General features: G+C 41.5%; 2 protein-coding genes across 3 annotated transcripts in view; both read left to right on the forward strand.

Moving 5' to 3' along the window:
* The window catches only part of ppp2r5b (protein phosphatase 2, regulatory subunit B', beta), a 49,843-nt gene extending 48,131 nt beyond the window's left edge, over positions 1–1,712 (forward strand). The window contains exon 13 of one of the 2 annotated variants that reach the window (XM_080903550.1): positions 58–1,712. In XM_080903550.1, the coding sequence (XP_080759676.1) occupies positions 58–286 (229 nt within the window). In that variant the 3' untranslated portion in view covers positions 287–1,712. Of the gene's footprint in view, positions 1–34 lie in introns of both variants that reach the window. The other variant, XM_080903551.1, reaches the window with a different exon arrangement.
* A 5,770-nt stretch (positions 1,713–7,482) lies between these two features.
* LOC308406489 (glycoprotein hormone beta-5-like) lies at positions 7,483–11,641 on the forward strand (the record flags this gene model as incomplete). The annotated part of the gene is made up of 3 exons (XM_080897527.1): positions 7,483–7,697; positions 8,544–8,745; positions 11,453–11,641. The coding sequence occupies exons 1-3, from the start codon at positions 7,534–7,536 to the stop codon at positions 11,639–11,641; spliced, it is 555 nt and encodes a 184-aa protein (XP_080753653.1). The 5' UTR covers positions 7,483–7,533.
* Between the last annotated feature and the right edge of the window lie 2,827 nt (positions 11,642–14,468).

A 14,468-nucleotide genomic window follows, 5' to 3' on the forward strand; every position in this document is an offset into this window, starting at 1 on the left:
CTTTCTAATTTCTGCCCTTTAAACTTAACTACTTTCCTTTCTCCGCCGCCTCTCCAGGGAGCTGAAGCGAGAACGGGAGCGTGCCGAGCTCTGGCGAGGCCTGGAGGAGTACCAGGAGCGCCGGATGCAGATGCTCACGGAGGCCGCCAGGAACCAGCGCAACCTCCAGGAGCGAGGCGAGAGAGGGGACACGCTTAACCCTTCCTCCCCGCAGACAGCTCACTCCGACCAGCCCGAGCCCAAGCCCAGCGGGGCCTCTTCTGGAGCCGGGGAGAGCGCCACCTAGGTGTCACTCCATTAGATCCAATGGGGGGTAGGGGAGGGTTAGGGGACAGGGAGAAATCAGGAAGATGACGGTAAAAGTGTTGGGAGACAGAAAAAGGTACAAAACAATCCACTGTTTTTTTTCCTCTGTCGTCTTGTGTCACGGAGGTGGTTGCTTTTTGTAAAAAGGCGCAAACTCGGTGATCCAAGGTAAACACTGTACCTTCTTTCTAACTGAGTTGTGTGAAACTGGTTCACATTTTGCTGTACACACATTATGTTGCAGACCAGAAGATAAATACTGTCCGAGTGCAGACTCGTGGAAATTTAAATTCGTGGAAACGGCAGATCAGTGCCCTGAAACCGGTAGCTGGCCTGCTTCAAATCTGCCTCAAAACGAGAGATATAACATCTCTTTTGGTGCAACACTTACCACGTTTAACACATTTCTAAGTCACCTAAGGGAGGACGGGTCTGCGCCGTGGCCTCGTATTTATCTTTTGGTCAGAGATGCTGATTTCATGCGTGGATAGCACAATACATCAATAAACAAAAGAAGCAATTTCACACAAAAGTCCCAAAACTATTGCCGAACCCACGAACCGCCACATAGACGCGGGCGCAGGTACATTTTTACTGTAAATATCAGAGGACAGAGCTACAGAGAGTTTATCCAGGTTAAACAATTCACACGCCAACAGCTGATTCATGCACCTGAATATTACTTTAAATCACACTGTCTCACACACACACACACACACACACACACACATACACACACGGCTGATTCTGGCGTTAACTCCTCTCCCAGTCTGCCGGGTTCCACCAAAGGATGAGCCTGAAGTCCCTAATAACCACTGATGAAGATGATGATATAAGTACAATAATGTTCCTTCTTCTTACTTGTTACTCTACTACTATTACTCTACTCTAAGTACTACTGATGATGATAATGTTTTTATATATATACATATGTCTCTGGATATTTCTGTAGTGTATTACGGGAGAAACACTAGTGTAGCAGATATCATAAAGGGGAAGTCCACTCGAATTCTGAATTCACATCACGTGTTAAATGTGTGAGGCTGTAATGTGAGTGCTGAAATTCAGCAGAATTCCCCTTTAGCAGACCTTAAAAGGAGGAGGAATGAACTGGATTGGCATGGGTGGATTTGCTTTCATTCATTACTTGTGGTGTGGTGGATTTAAAAAAACAAAGAAATCCCCAAACATTCCACGTTTAAAGCTGAATCATTTTTTTTTAAAGGTGCCGTGTGGAGTTTTGTTCTAAACACAGTTTTACGTTGATGATTTTATGTCTCACTCATCATGAATGTACTTTGTCTGTTAGGGAGGCCTGGTGAATTTACATTTTTAACATCCGCCTTTGCTCGCTAAAAAAAGCTACATATGCTAGGTTTAGCTTCTGTGGTGATACCCACTGGTTTGTGAAGTCCTGTTTTGAAGTTTGGCTTTCTGGATCCAGAGGTTATTGGCTAATGATAGCAACCTTTGTTAGCAAGGTGCATACACTGAATGGGAGTAGCATAGCCTCAATCCATGCATCCATCCGTGACTGATGGCTAATTAATCCTCGACGTGTTGGTCGACGTGTTGGTCGTCGTGTCTGCGAATAATGGCTTTGCCACGACTCGGTACTCGCCGCAGTATTTTCCTAAATGATAGGCGTGGCGATTCAGACAGAACCTCCACATTAGCGCTGGTTCGGTCAAAATCGTAAATAAAGAAATCACTGAATGTTTATTTATTCCAGAATGTCTCATCTTTTCAATACTGTTGCAATCTGTAAATCTGTGTCAATAAAATGGTTGTGAAAATTGATGCGATCGCCACAAAAACTAACCAAGCGCAACTTGATGCATGTTGAGCATACATGGGCCTTTAGGGGGTGCCCGGGAGGCATCCTGGTCACAAACCACCTGAATCGACTTCTTTTCTGTGTGGTGAAGTGGCAGCTTTAGTCTGAGCGCCTCCTGGATGATCGAGCTTCTTAACCGAGCTCTAAGAGAGCACACCAACCCCACAAACGCTTTCCACGTGGGTGTAGTTGACTGGGTCAGATTAGCAGACAGCTAGGTTGGGTTCCACCATTAATAAATATTTCAACAGGAGAGCTTCAAGTGGTCATTTGAGGAACTGCGGTTTTGGGCACATTTGCTTCACTTTCCAGCATTTTCTGGCACAAATTCTACACATCACTAAATGTTGGATCAGGAGAACAGCATGAAATCAGTATTGTGAATGTGTTGCTTACACGCAAACAAAACTTGGATCCAGTCATAAAACATGCTTTATCTATCATCTCTTATTGGTTAAAAGTTCCACAGCTTACCTTTAATTTTAATTTGGCACCAAATGATGATTTTTTTTTGGTGTGTACGTGTGTCTATTCTCTCATTTAGAACCTCATCACAGAGTATTAAATTTAAACGAATCCAAGCAGACTCATAAAGCCCACCCAACACATGAGAATGAATGAAACCCACCGCATGTGTGTCAAATCAAAAGAAAAACACCGCAATCCAGTTGGATTTCTGAACCTGGAACGTCTGCAGGTTCGAGCAGACCAAAAGCTGCTAGATGGTGACCATGATGAGGAAGCTTTTTTTTTTTTTTTTGATGTGAACCAACAAAAATCTGTTTATTCTTGTCTGATCATTATGATAGAGTGATGGGATACAAGAGAGGGAGGAAAAAAACTGAAAAAAAAATTATTTTAGCAATATTTTCATTCTTTCAGGATAATCTGTGTTTTTTAGGGGGTGACGACAGGAAGTGGGTGTCACACTGAAACGTTTACCTCCCACTCTTGTTTTTACTCCTGTTGCGTCCTTGATATTCACATTGTCTTAAAGGTACCTTCTGTGTAGATTTATTTGATGAGAAATGATTTTGCTTTGTAAATTACGTTGTTAATTTTATTGGTTTTTGTATAATCTTGTTTTTTGTGGAAAACTGAGTCTGATGCTATTTATTTTCTATTTGATCAGGAAATGTAACCTTATTTGACGGTCAGGTTGTGTGTGCGTGTGTGTGTGTGCGCGCATGTGTTTGCGTGCGTGGGTGCTTGAGCGTGTATCCAGTGAGTGTTTCGGCGAGCAGGAGATATGCGTAGACAGAGCGACAGAGAACGGGAGAAAGCAGTCGTCTCTTTGCTTCTTTTTCTCTCTCTCGCCTTCTCTCCTTCCTGTGGGACAGGGTTTGAATCCGAATGTATCGTGAAACAAAACTGATTGTTCTTTTTTTTTTACGCTTGACAGGCAGAACTAAGTGTCGGCTGCTTCGAACCAAACTTTCAAAAAACCCCGCAGAACCGTTTTTTTCCTAGACGCTCACTTAAAAACTTGTCTGAATCAGCAATGTTTCGAAATCGTTTCCATCTTCGTACCAAAAGGGTTTTTTGCTTTCAAACTTTGGTGAAGCGGCTTTGCGTTTTTTTCTTTTCTTTTTCATAAAGACCTTACAACTTATGTCACCTTTGACGCCAAAAACCAAATTTTGCCACTGTTTGATAGCTACCGTCACATAAAGGCGCCTGAGTTATCGTTACAACAACAGGACAACTGAACACCACCACCAGTCTATGGGTAACGCTAGAAGCGGGCAACTACAGATAAGTTATTGGTGCTGGTTTCATTAATTTGACTTTTTTCTTTGATTGTATTTTGCAAAAAGAGTGCAAAAATCCAAAGTCTGATTTCGTCGTCATCCTCAATCGCCTGAAACTCCAAAAACAAGTGGAACATTTCCTTTCTTAAATCCTATAATTTACTCCACGTCGCCACCTGGCTGACAACGAGAGACCCTTCCATTTTTGGGATTTCAAACATTGTCTTGATTCAGGCAGGTGACACTCAGAAACACAATCGAACAGAGACAAAACTTGACCTCGCTGTCACTAAACTTGGTTTGCTTCATGATTTTTTTTTCTTGGGTTGCTTACTCACAAACCCTCTAGATTGTTGTTGTTGGGATGACCCCAGCTCCCACTGTTCAAGAATTCTCCATGATAATGATTAATAATAATATTCCTCAATTCTAGCATTCTGCCATCCAATCAGGAACTGCTCCAGAACAGGAAGTGAGAGAGGAGAGAGTGTTTGTAGAGAGCTCCGGTGTCGCCTCACAGACAGCCATCAAGCGCTGCTTTCATGGATGCTCGCATTTCCTCTCTGTGGCCGTTTTCAGGAGGCCAGATTTTAACAAATGCTTTAAGTCAGAGGGGCGATGTGGGCGGATCTGATGAAAGACAGACAGTAAAGACAAAAAAAGAAAACAGGAGGGGGAAGATAGAGGAAAGAAAAGACATAGACACGATAGAATGGCAATAAGTCAGAGCAACAGAATGAGAATATAACGTTACCGAAACCTACTACTGCATTACGTAGCAATTTCACTGAATTTCTAGATTTGCACTGTCTGCCCAATGGTCTGTTTGTTGTGTTGAAGAAAAAAAAAACAAGAGAAAATGATAAAGATGATGCAGACGAAGAAGATGTATATTTTGGGGACCAACACAGTGGTGGGGGGGTTTGAATGTAGAGTGGCTTACTACTGTATGTATCATTACAGGGAAGTGTAGAATGGAGAAAAAAATATAATGTGCTAAAAACTAAAACTTCACTTTGAGAAAACACTCTGGAGTCTGTGTCTTTTTTGCATCGCCTAATTCCTATCAATGATTCTTCCATTTCCAGACATGATTGGGATACTTATCACATACTTGCCAAACTTGAGACCTCGGAATTGGGGAGACATTCAAAAGGGCTGTTGGGGGGGTGACATACATATATACAAAAAACTCGGAATAAAATTAATTGGATTTCACCGGGTGTCCAAATTCAGAGGCTGCATCCACCTGAGGACCCGGCCTTCGCGGTCTAAGTGGGCTGAGTCCTCCAAAAGCTGGGTAGGCTTGGTTTCCAGTTCCGCTTACAACTTTGTGTGGTGTTGCGTTGAATGGTGTTGTAAACTTGTCCACTTTGTCTTGTTGAACCAGTACTGTGTCTCCCGTGTCAACTTTTGAATACTCAGCTCCCCGTCGTTCATCAGCAGAAATCTTTGATTTTCCTTTCTGTTCAGCGTCTCTGTCACGCACGTCCAACTCCGTTGCTTTTGCCTCACCGATGTTCGGTAACTTTCCTCTCATTTTGCGGTTGAACAGGAGTTCTGCTGGACTTTTGCCCGTGGTTGGATGTTCAATGCTGCGATACACTGTCACATATTTTCTTAGCTCTCGCTTCCAGTCAAGTCCTTCGGCTTGTGCGATCCTGATTCTTTTCATCAATGATGCATTTTGACATTCCACTTCCCCATTTGCTTGAGCCCATTTTGATGTAGTTCTTATATGTTTGATTCCATTAGTTTCACAATATTCTCTGAACAGCTCAGATTTGAACTGTGGGTCGTTATCAGATTTGATGGTAACTGGTAGCCCATGTCTGCTAGATATACAGTCAATAGAGTCAATGACTTTTTCAGCAGTTGTAGATGACATTACATCATACTCATAGTACCTACTGTAGTAATCTATCAGTACAAGTATTTCTTTTCCCCGGCGACACTCATCGCCGCCATCTGCTCCTCCACGTGTTCGCAGTGTGAAGCCACCTCTAACGTGCGAGTTAGAGTTAAGCCGGGACCCTCCTCGAGCAGCTTTCTCCGTACATATTCAGAAGTGCATTTACTCAGGATAGCGTCCCTTATCTGGTTATCATTGTCACCTTGAAAGTCATAGTCTTTTGCAGCTCGCCTTAAACGTGTACAAAATTGTTGCACAGTCTCACCTGGTGTTTGGGACAATTTGTGGAAAGTTTGGCGTGCGTATGCTGCATTCACTTGAGGAACAAAATAAGTGTTGAGCGCAGTCACCGCCGCGGTGTAATCCTTCGCCTCTCCCGTCTGTGGTAGAGTGGAGAAGACGTCCTGCACGTCCTGTCCGGCCAAGTGCAGTAGAAGAGCGCGTCTACGCTGTCTGATCGCGTCAAAAGAAGACCTTTCCCATCAGCAAACAACTCGATGGATGTTAACCACGCGTCCATCTCAGTGTAGCAGGCGAATGGTTGAATGCCCGACTTTTCCATGTTAGCCCACAAGTTTTTGCTAACACCGTGCCGCCGCTGGGTCTACTTCTCACAAAAACAAATCCAGGTCCGTGTCATCCTCGTCGCCATTGTTGTGTGCCCACCTTATTACTGAATTAAATCAGGACATAAAGCACGGTCTTTATCTTGCTTTATTGAACACTGTCCATCTGACAACTAGCCACTTAACGGGGCCTCCTTCGGAGAACATATCAATACATGACAATGATGACCTGGATGACTGAGAACCTTCACAGACATATTTGCACTAAAGTTATCAGACAGTAAAATATAAACATTCTATAATATGACAATATTTTTTTTTATCCAAGCGTTTCTGTGTGAAGGGCATGAATCCAGTATGATTATCTTTGTAGCAATAATCTTTCTCAGGCACCGCCTCTTTTAGGAAGAAGTATTATTTCTATATTTTGGAATTTAAGAGAATTTGCAAGATTGCCAGCTGGATTATGATGCTTAGCCATTGGGAATCTTTCAGCACTTCTTGTCTTGCTTTTGTGCTCAGAGATCCTGATTTTTAGTTCCGATTTTGTTTACTTGTATCTGCTAGCGCACAGGGGTATTTTAACAAACTGACTATAATTGTGACTCTGGTTTTTAGATTTTCAACTTGGCAGTGCCAGTGTGTGAGTGCAAAAGAGCATCCCCGATGGTGACAGCACTAGAATGGGTACAGTTTAAACAGTTCTGTAGCTGAGGACACAGTTAATCTGTATTCTGATGCATTAAGATCATATAAATGAAGATTGCAAACACTGCTGATGTCAGCGGTTTGACTTGTGCATTATGTATATATATATATATATATATATATATATATATATATATATATATATATATATATATATATATATATATATATATCTTTAAGTTATTAGTCGTTTTTAAACCAACAACCATTACCAAGATTTGTGTATATTTCTATCCATTCTGTAACTCTGGTGTACAGTTCAGTACTGCAACTCCCCACATGACACTGCACACACACACACACACACACACACACACACACACACACACACACACAGAGAGAGAGAGAGAGAGAGAGAGAGAGAGAGATACAATACAGGATGAGGTTAAGAAAATACAGACAAGCATCATTATTTTCCAGGGAGTCTCCATTATTTCTGGCTTGGAGTCTCTAATGGTATTTTATTGTAATTGCTATGATGTCAGAGTGTCCGTCCGCCCTATTGGCCTTCTAAAAACAATAACAAGGACAGATTGGTTCCATTCACTGGATTGTCCGGACAGAGAGAGACCCGAGTCCTGCAGCTCAAACCCTCTGAAAGATCTTCAGCTGAAAAGGTGAGAGATCGTCTTCTGAAACATTTTTAAAATAAGGTAGGATGGGTATGCGACAATAACAAATTGAGCTTGATGTGCATGGTTTTGTTCAGATGCTTTTGCAGTCTTTATTGAGTCATTACAGAGTGAGTCCAGTGACCGTGGTCTCAGAGCTTCTGAAAGAATTTAATTTTCTGCTAACTTAATGGGGTTGTATGTATTCTTAAAAGAAACCAGTGAAACAGTTAACAGTCTGGCTACATTGAGTTAAATCCAGCTGTTTCAGTAAACTTCAGGTGGGTTGCTTGAAAACGTTCAGTTTTTGAGTAAACGTCTCCTGTAGCATTAAAGACCTTTGAAAAGACACAAATGTTTATTGTGTTTCCTACAAGAGAAGACGAAGATGAGGTTTTATGCACGTAAACACCAGTGTCAGGTTTCCCATCTGCAAAGATGTTTGTACTCAACACTAAGAAATGTTTTTGTGTCCAACTTTTTAGTGGCGTTGCTGGCTGCAGTAGCCAGAGTAGACACTAGAGGGAGTTGTGAGTCATGCTCATTGCCACACTGCTGTAGATCAACTTCTGTTCTCATGTAAAATATTGACAATTCATCACCTTTACTGGCTACTATCACTTGTTTTCAATATACAAGAAGAGATATACACTGTATAGGTATATTCTTTAAGTAATTAGTGATAATATTTCTCCATTTAATATTTTTTTCTTCAATATCAATGATAGCATCTTTCCATGTATCACAGCACATCATGTGTTCCTGATGATTAAGTGAAATAATAATATGATTTACTCCACAAAGCTGCTGAACTTAACCCTCTTTATTTATTATTTGTTCCATTATACCCAGCATGCACCTCCACCGTATCGCCTTCTCCTTCTTCCTCCTGCTGGTTGCCGGGGCAGCCGTGCTGTGTGTCAACGTGACAACAGTGCTCCAGGGTTTCCGTGGATGCGCAGTGCGGGAGTTCTCCTTTGTGGCCCACAAGCCTGGCTGCAAGGGGCTGCGCATCACCACAGAGGCCTGCTGGGGGCGCTGTCACACGTGGGAGGTAGCTCTCTCTCTCACACACACACACAGACACACACAGAGAAAATAAATGTCACATCAGCTACTTGTAACCTACACAGGAGTTTGTGTCTTTAACGCTGGGATACTGAAACATCCAATAAAAGAGTCATCTCCTATTAGTGCACTAATAAGATGTCGATACTACAAATTTTGGTATTGATCTGACACTAAGTAATTACGGGGCCGATAGCGATACTGATACTTAGGAGAGAGCAGTGTGTTTTAATTTATGAGATGAATCATGAACACTTTTTAATGACTGCCTAATCACTGTGATTTTCATTTTACACAGTAATGACACACCTTTCAGCTTTTTATGTATTGTGAAACTGGGTTTTTTGAAGACATGGAATGTAAATACACCTGTCTCTAAAGGACTTTGGGTTATTTTCTGTTGTTTTAATGCCATATGTGATATAGGCTCTCCGACCTGTTTCCCCACGTCATGTCTTTGCTATGTATGTATGGTCGGGGGGGTCCAATTTCACTGCAGGTGTAAAGACATTTACACCTGCATTTTTCATAGTGCATATTTGAGGTATATTATTTTACTTCCATAAACAAAATAAGTAAATAAGATTTCACATAATACCGTTGGCTATATACTGAAGGTAGCAGATAGAGACATTGTGCTAGAAACAATCTTTTAAAAAACAACAACTTCATTTGCAAACAAAACAGGAAAACATCTTAGAAGAGACATATCCAGGACAAGGACATAGACGACTCAGACGATACAATAATCGAAACATGGGGGATATACGAGCGAGTGTGGTGCGTATTAGAGATGGACCGATCCGATATTACATATCGGTATCGGTCCGATACTGACCTAAATTACTGGATCGGATATCGGAGAAAAATAAAAAATGTAATCCGATCCATTAAATATCACGAAAGCACCTCACAAAACTTGCAACACGCCGTAACTCACCTCAGAACGTTAGCACGTCGGAGCAGTATGCATCACGTGATAGAGCGGCTGTAGCTTCGCTAGCAACCCGGCATTTCATCTCCGACAAAGTTATCCCCGAGAGAAGTAAAGCAAGTGTGTAAGTCCATCTCTGAATGTTTGTAAAGCATTCCTGCGTTAAGCTTAACAACTGATATATGGAGCGACTGCCTCTTCTTGCTGCTACTTCAATCATGAAACTGCTTAACGATCAGCTGATCAGCTTTTCTGTCGCGAGTCCGTCTCTCTTGTTTGTTTTTGGCCCACGTTGCACCAGAAAGAGGAAACCAGCGGCTGAACAACAGCAGCACGTTTAAGCTTGATCAGCTGTTGTTAGAATTTATTTATTATTACTTTCTACTCCAGGATCTTTTTCTAGTAGCTGACGCTGGTAACTGAGCAGGGGCGGATCTAGCAAAGTTTAGCCAGGGGGGCCGATAGGGCATTAACTGGGAAAAGGGGGCACAAAGACATACTTTTCTTTCTTATTCTCATTTAAAATGTCTAGCTTTTAATAAATAATTATCTGACAGCCAAAGTTTTAATTTGATGTAAAATGAATAGAAGTCCATTACTGTATATAGTGACTATTAAGTCTAATATATATACCCTAGTAAGCTATAGTACTTTTTCCTTTGGGAAGGTACCATCTGTGCAGTCTGCAATTTTGTTGAAGAAAGATGTTGAATCTATTTAATATTTCCTGAAAAATAATTGATTTCTGTGCATTTTTTTTCACACTGCATCAAATTAAGGTTGATTACGGCGATTAAGCATCATGAGGTGGAGCGTGAGGGGTGGTTCCCTATTTTTTATTTATTTATTTTTGTTGTTGCTGGGAGTTGGAACCCTATTAGTTAGGCTGCTTAATATTTATGCTAAGTACTCTTTAAAATACCAGAATAGGGAGGATGGTGTAGGTTTAAGTTTATTAGATTGATCAGTATTGCTGAACTATGAAATATTTTTTTTGCATACAGGTATAACAGAATAGCTTTAGTGTAGTTGTTGTTTTAAACTTGAGTATGAACTTATACAAAATGCAGCAAGATATTTAAAAAACAGTTTTGTTGATTAAAAAACACTATATCGGATTCATATCGGTATCGGCAGATATCCAAATTTATGATATCGGTATCGGTATCGGACATAAAAAAGTGGTATCGTGCCATCTCTAGTGCGTATGATGTGCAGGGAAGAAGTGCTTTTAACCAAAACTGGTATCAAACTATCGATATTTGGATTGAACGTCCCACCTACATGTCCTAGGACTTGTACCAAACTATAACAAAGCTGATGATCTGTTATTGTCTTGTTAGCTTTCTGGTAACTTTTTTTTTTATAAGAAATGCTCAGATCCCAGTCAGGGGATACCAATCTTCCGCTGTACTTCTGAAAACTTGACATGTTAATGCTGTACATCTGGGTAACTTTAGACAACAACAACTTGCAGTCTCTGTGATTTTCAGACTGTTTTTTTATGTCAACTATTACTACATAAAATTTGAAGTTTGTTTTTAAACTACCAAAAAAACCACCAAAATTTATGTTTCTTTGTTTTTAGTTCAACTTCTTAAAAGCTTTTAATTCATGTGAGAGTCATTGAAGTTTGTTTCCTCCAATCGCAACCTGTGATTCACCTGTGTGTGTGTGTGTATGTGTGTGTGTGTGTGTGTGTGTGTGTGTGTGTGTGTGTGTGTGTGTGTGTGTGTGTGTGTGTGTGTGAACCCTGCAGAAACCTGTACCAGAACCCCCCTACATCCACCGTCACCACCGTGTGTGCACGTACAACCGCAGTCGCCACATGACCGCCCGGCTGCCCGGCTGCCAGCCTGACGTCTCCCCTCTCTACCACTATCCCGTGGCTCTGGAGTGCCACTGCGATGTGTGCTCCACACAGGACACAGAGTGTGAGACCTTCTGACAGACAAGGCTCTCCTCTCCCTAAACGCTTCCATCAACAGTGTGATGGCGGAGTCTGAACTGAAAAAAGATAAAAACATGTGATTCAAACTTTAAGTTGGTGGTGATAGCACTTAGAAAGATATAACAGCAGGATGTTTATACTGAAAAACAAAAAAAGTCCAGGAAGATGGATATTTCATGACTTTGTCAACTAACAATAATGTGCATCTATTTTGCATCTGCTGTAAAAAATACAAGTAATGTCATACTCATAATGTTCACGATACTCTGTTTCTCATTATATAGACTGCAGAAAAATTAACATTGAATGCATTTTGTAACGTAACAGTTTTCCTGTCCTTGTGTACCAAGTTATACCGAAATTGGATACAACTAATATGTTTGGGAATACTCACAAATAAAATAAAATAAAATTCCAGCCCGCAGTTTTCCTACTTTTACATCAATGTCTGAAAAGAAAAAAAAACAGGTAATATGCAGTGCACTGTTTGCAAGAGCTCTTCGTCAGCATGTAATACTTAAAGGCATTAAGGAAAACACACTATAAGCAAACAAAAACTATGGGACGCAGTTACCTGTACCATAAAACAGGCTTCAAACACATTAAAGATGACATGGGTGAAAATAAAAGGGAAAGCTAATGCAAGGGAGGTGAGGGCTGTTAACTCGCTATTGATCATATGAGTCATCACATTAAAGAAATGGATGGGTCATTATTACCATCACTGGGGTTAGCAGGTGAAACCCTCAAAACCGGCACCAAAGGAAACAGCCCTCGTTACAGGAGACGCAAAACATCTTCAGAAACCTAAAGAGGTCCATTTGCCTTCTTTTCAAACTCTCAGATTACTGGACATGGCATCTGCTTGTCTGCCATCAGAGACATGACAGCAGTGCACATGAAAGGAAATGGTAACAATTACAATGTATTTACTGAGTAACGCTCCAGATGTGGGCAGATTTGCATTAATTCCAAAGGCAGGCTGGTCAAAGGCTTTCTACCCATCAGTGTGTGAAGCACTTTGCTTACCATGACGCACTGTTTCTTCTTCACTCACCTTTATTCGCTCTCTGTGTGGTTATACACAACTCCACGTGTAATTTCTTCCACAGTTTCTTTTGTCCCGTCTTCCTCCCTTCATCTCCAACCAGTCTCGGCAGATGGTCGCCTCTCCCTGATCCCGGTTCTGCTCCTTCCTGTTAAAAGGGAGTTTTTCCTTCCCGCTGTCACCAAGTGCTTGCTCGTAGGGCGACGTTTGATTGCTGGGATTTTGTCTGTACTAATGTAATGTCTTTACCTTACAATAATACGAATGAAGAGTTATAAGCTGCATTCGTAATCTGTACTGGCACATTCCACAGGCACATGCTAAATGCATGCTAAGTCGCAGACTAATAAAATGGTAGAATTACTTCTTCTTCTACTTGGACTGGTTCCACCTCATAGCAAGCCAGATTATTAGTCAAATATTTCAATTAAAACAAGGCAGGAAGGCACCAGCAGCACAAACACAGTTACGAGTTCCAGTTCAGTACCTTCAATTACTGGAGGTGAAACCCACCCAACCCAAAACAGTCATGGCTCCTTAGTAATCAAGCAATCCCCTCACTCCACTCCAAGCCTTCACAATGTCCGAGTGCATGAACCAAGTTGAGTTGATATGAGGAGGGAAACTATAGAGACTGAAAAACAGGCTGTAAACATGCTTTTGAACGCTGTAAAGTCGAACATTTCAACTCAGCAGTCTGTGGTTATTGTTTCACTTTTACAGCCAGCCTCAAGTGGCCGTTAAGGGAACTGCAGTTTCTGACACATGCCCACAGTTTGCCTCCTGGTTTACCTACAGATTACAAAGGATTTAGCACTGTATCAACAGTGAGAGATCAAGTGGTTAAACAGTGTGCTGTAAGTGAAATGGAAATAAGTGTGAGCAGCTTCACATGTCAGGCATCTTCAAATAAATCTCACACTGTTTAAATGGATGCAGGCACAGTTTAATCCAGTAAGTGACATCCTGATGCTCCTCAGCACGCTGACTGTCAGATGAGTTCACAGGAACACATTCCACAGGCTTTTGCTCTGCTTTTTGTAGACAATGCTGGCCTTTTTATATTTCCACTCCTCCGTGTGTGTGTGTGTGTGTGCACGTGTCCTCAGAATGGTATACCTTGAGCTCACTTTGTGGAAACTCCACTTTCCTCCTGTCAGTCTAAATTAGTTAAGTGTTCTATGTGTGTGTCTGTGTTTCTGTGAGCTTGTGTGTGCAGTCTGAGATATACGATGCTATTTCAGATGCACACAAAGTAGTTATGTACAGCTGATTTGTGTCACTTGTTGGAACTATAAAGATACAGAAAAAGTAAAAGACTGTATGCTTGTTAATTTGTGCGTCTGTGGGTCTGTGTGTGGTGTGTCTAAGGTTGTTTGCATTATCAGTGGAAGTAAATGGGTCGGCAGGATTAAAACATCATCTTAGAAACAGGAAAACTTTGTCTAATCCTCTCCGTGCATTGTCTCTGTGCCCAAAATAACACACACGTAATTTATCTCAAACTCACATCGACTTCAACACTTTGACAGCACACACAATATCCCGTCAGACGTGATGATACACACACGTACGCCGCTTAGAATAACAGTCGCACACAATATCCCTACCCTCACTTCAGACACACACACGCACACAATGAGATTAAAATAACAGGGCAGAAGTGGAAGCGGACACATTAATGATATTATAGTTATTCAAGACGCCATGGTTTCCATGGCAGCTGAAAGCGACGGGGACACTGAGCAATACAAACATCAGTCACCCCGCTGAGTC

Source organism: Rhamphochromis sp. 'chilingali' (genome assembly GCF_963969265.1).
Source record: "Rhamphochromis sp. 'chilingali' genome assembly, chromosome: 1".
In the NCBI taxonomy this organism is placed as follows: domain Eukaryota; kingdom Metazoa; phylum Chordata; class Actinopteri; order Cichliformes; family Cichlidae; genus Rhamphochromis; species Rhamphochromis sp. 'chilingali'.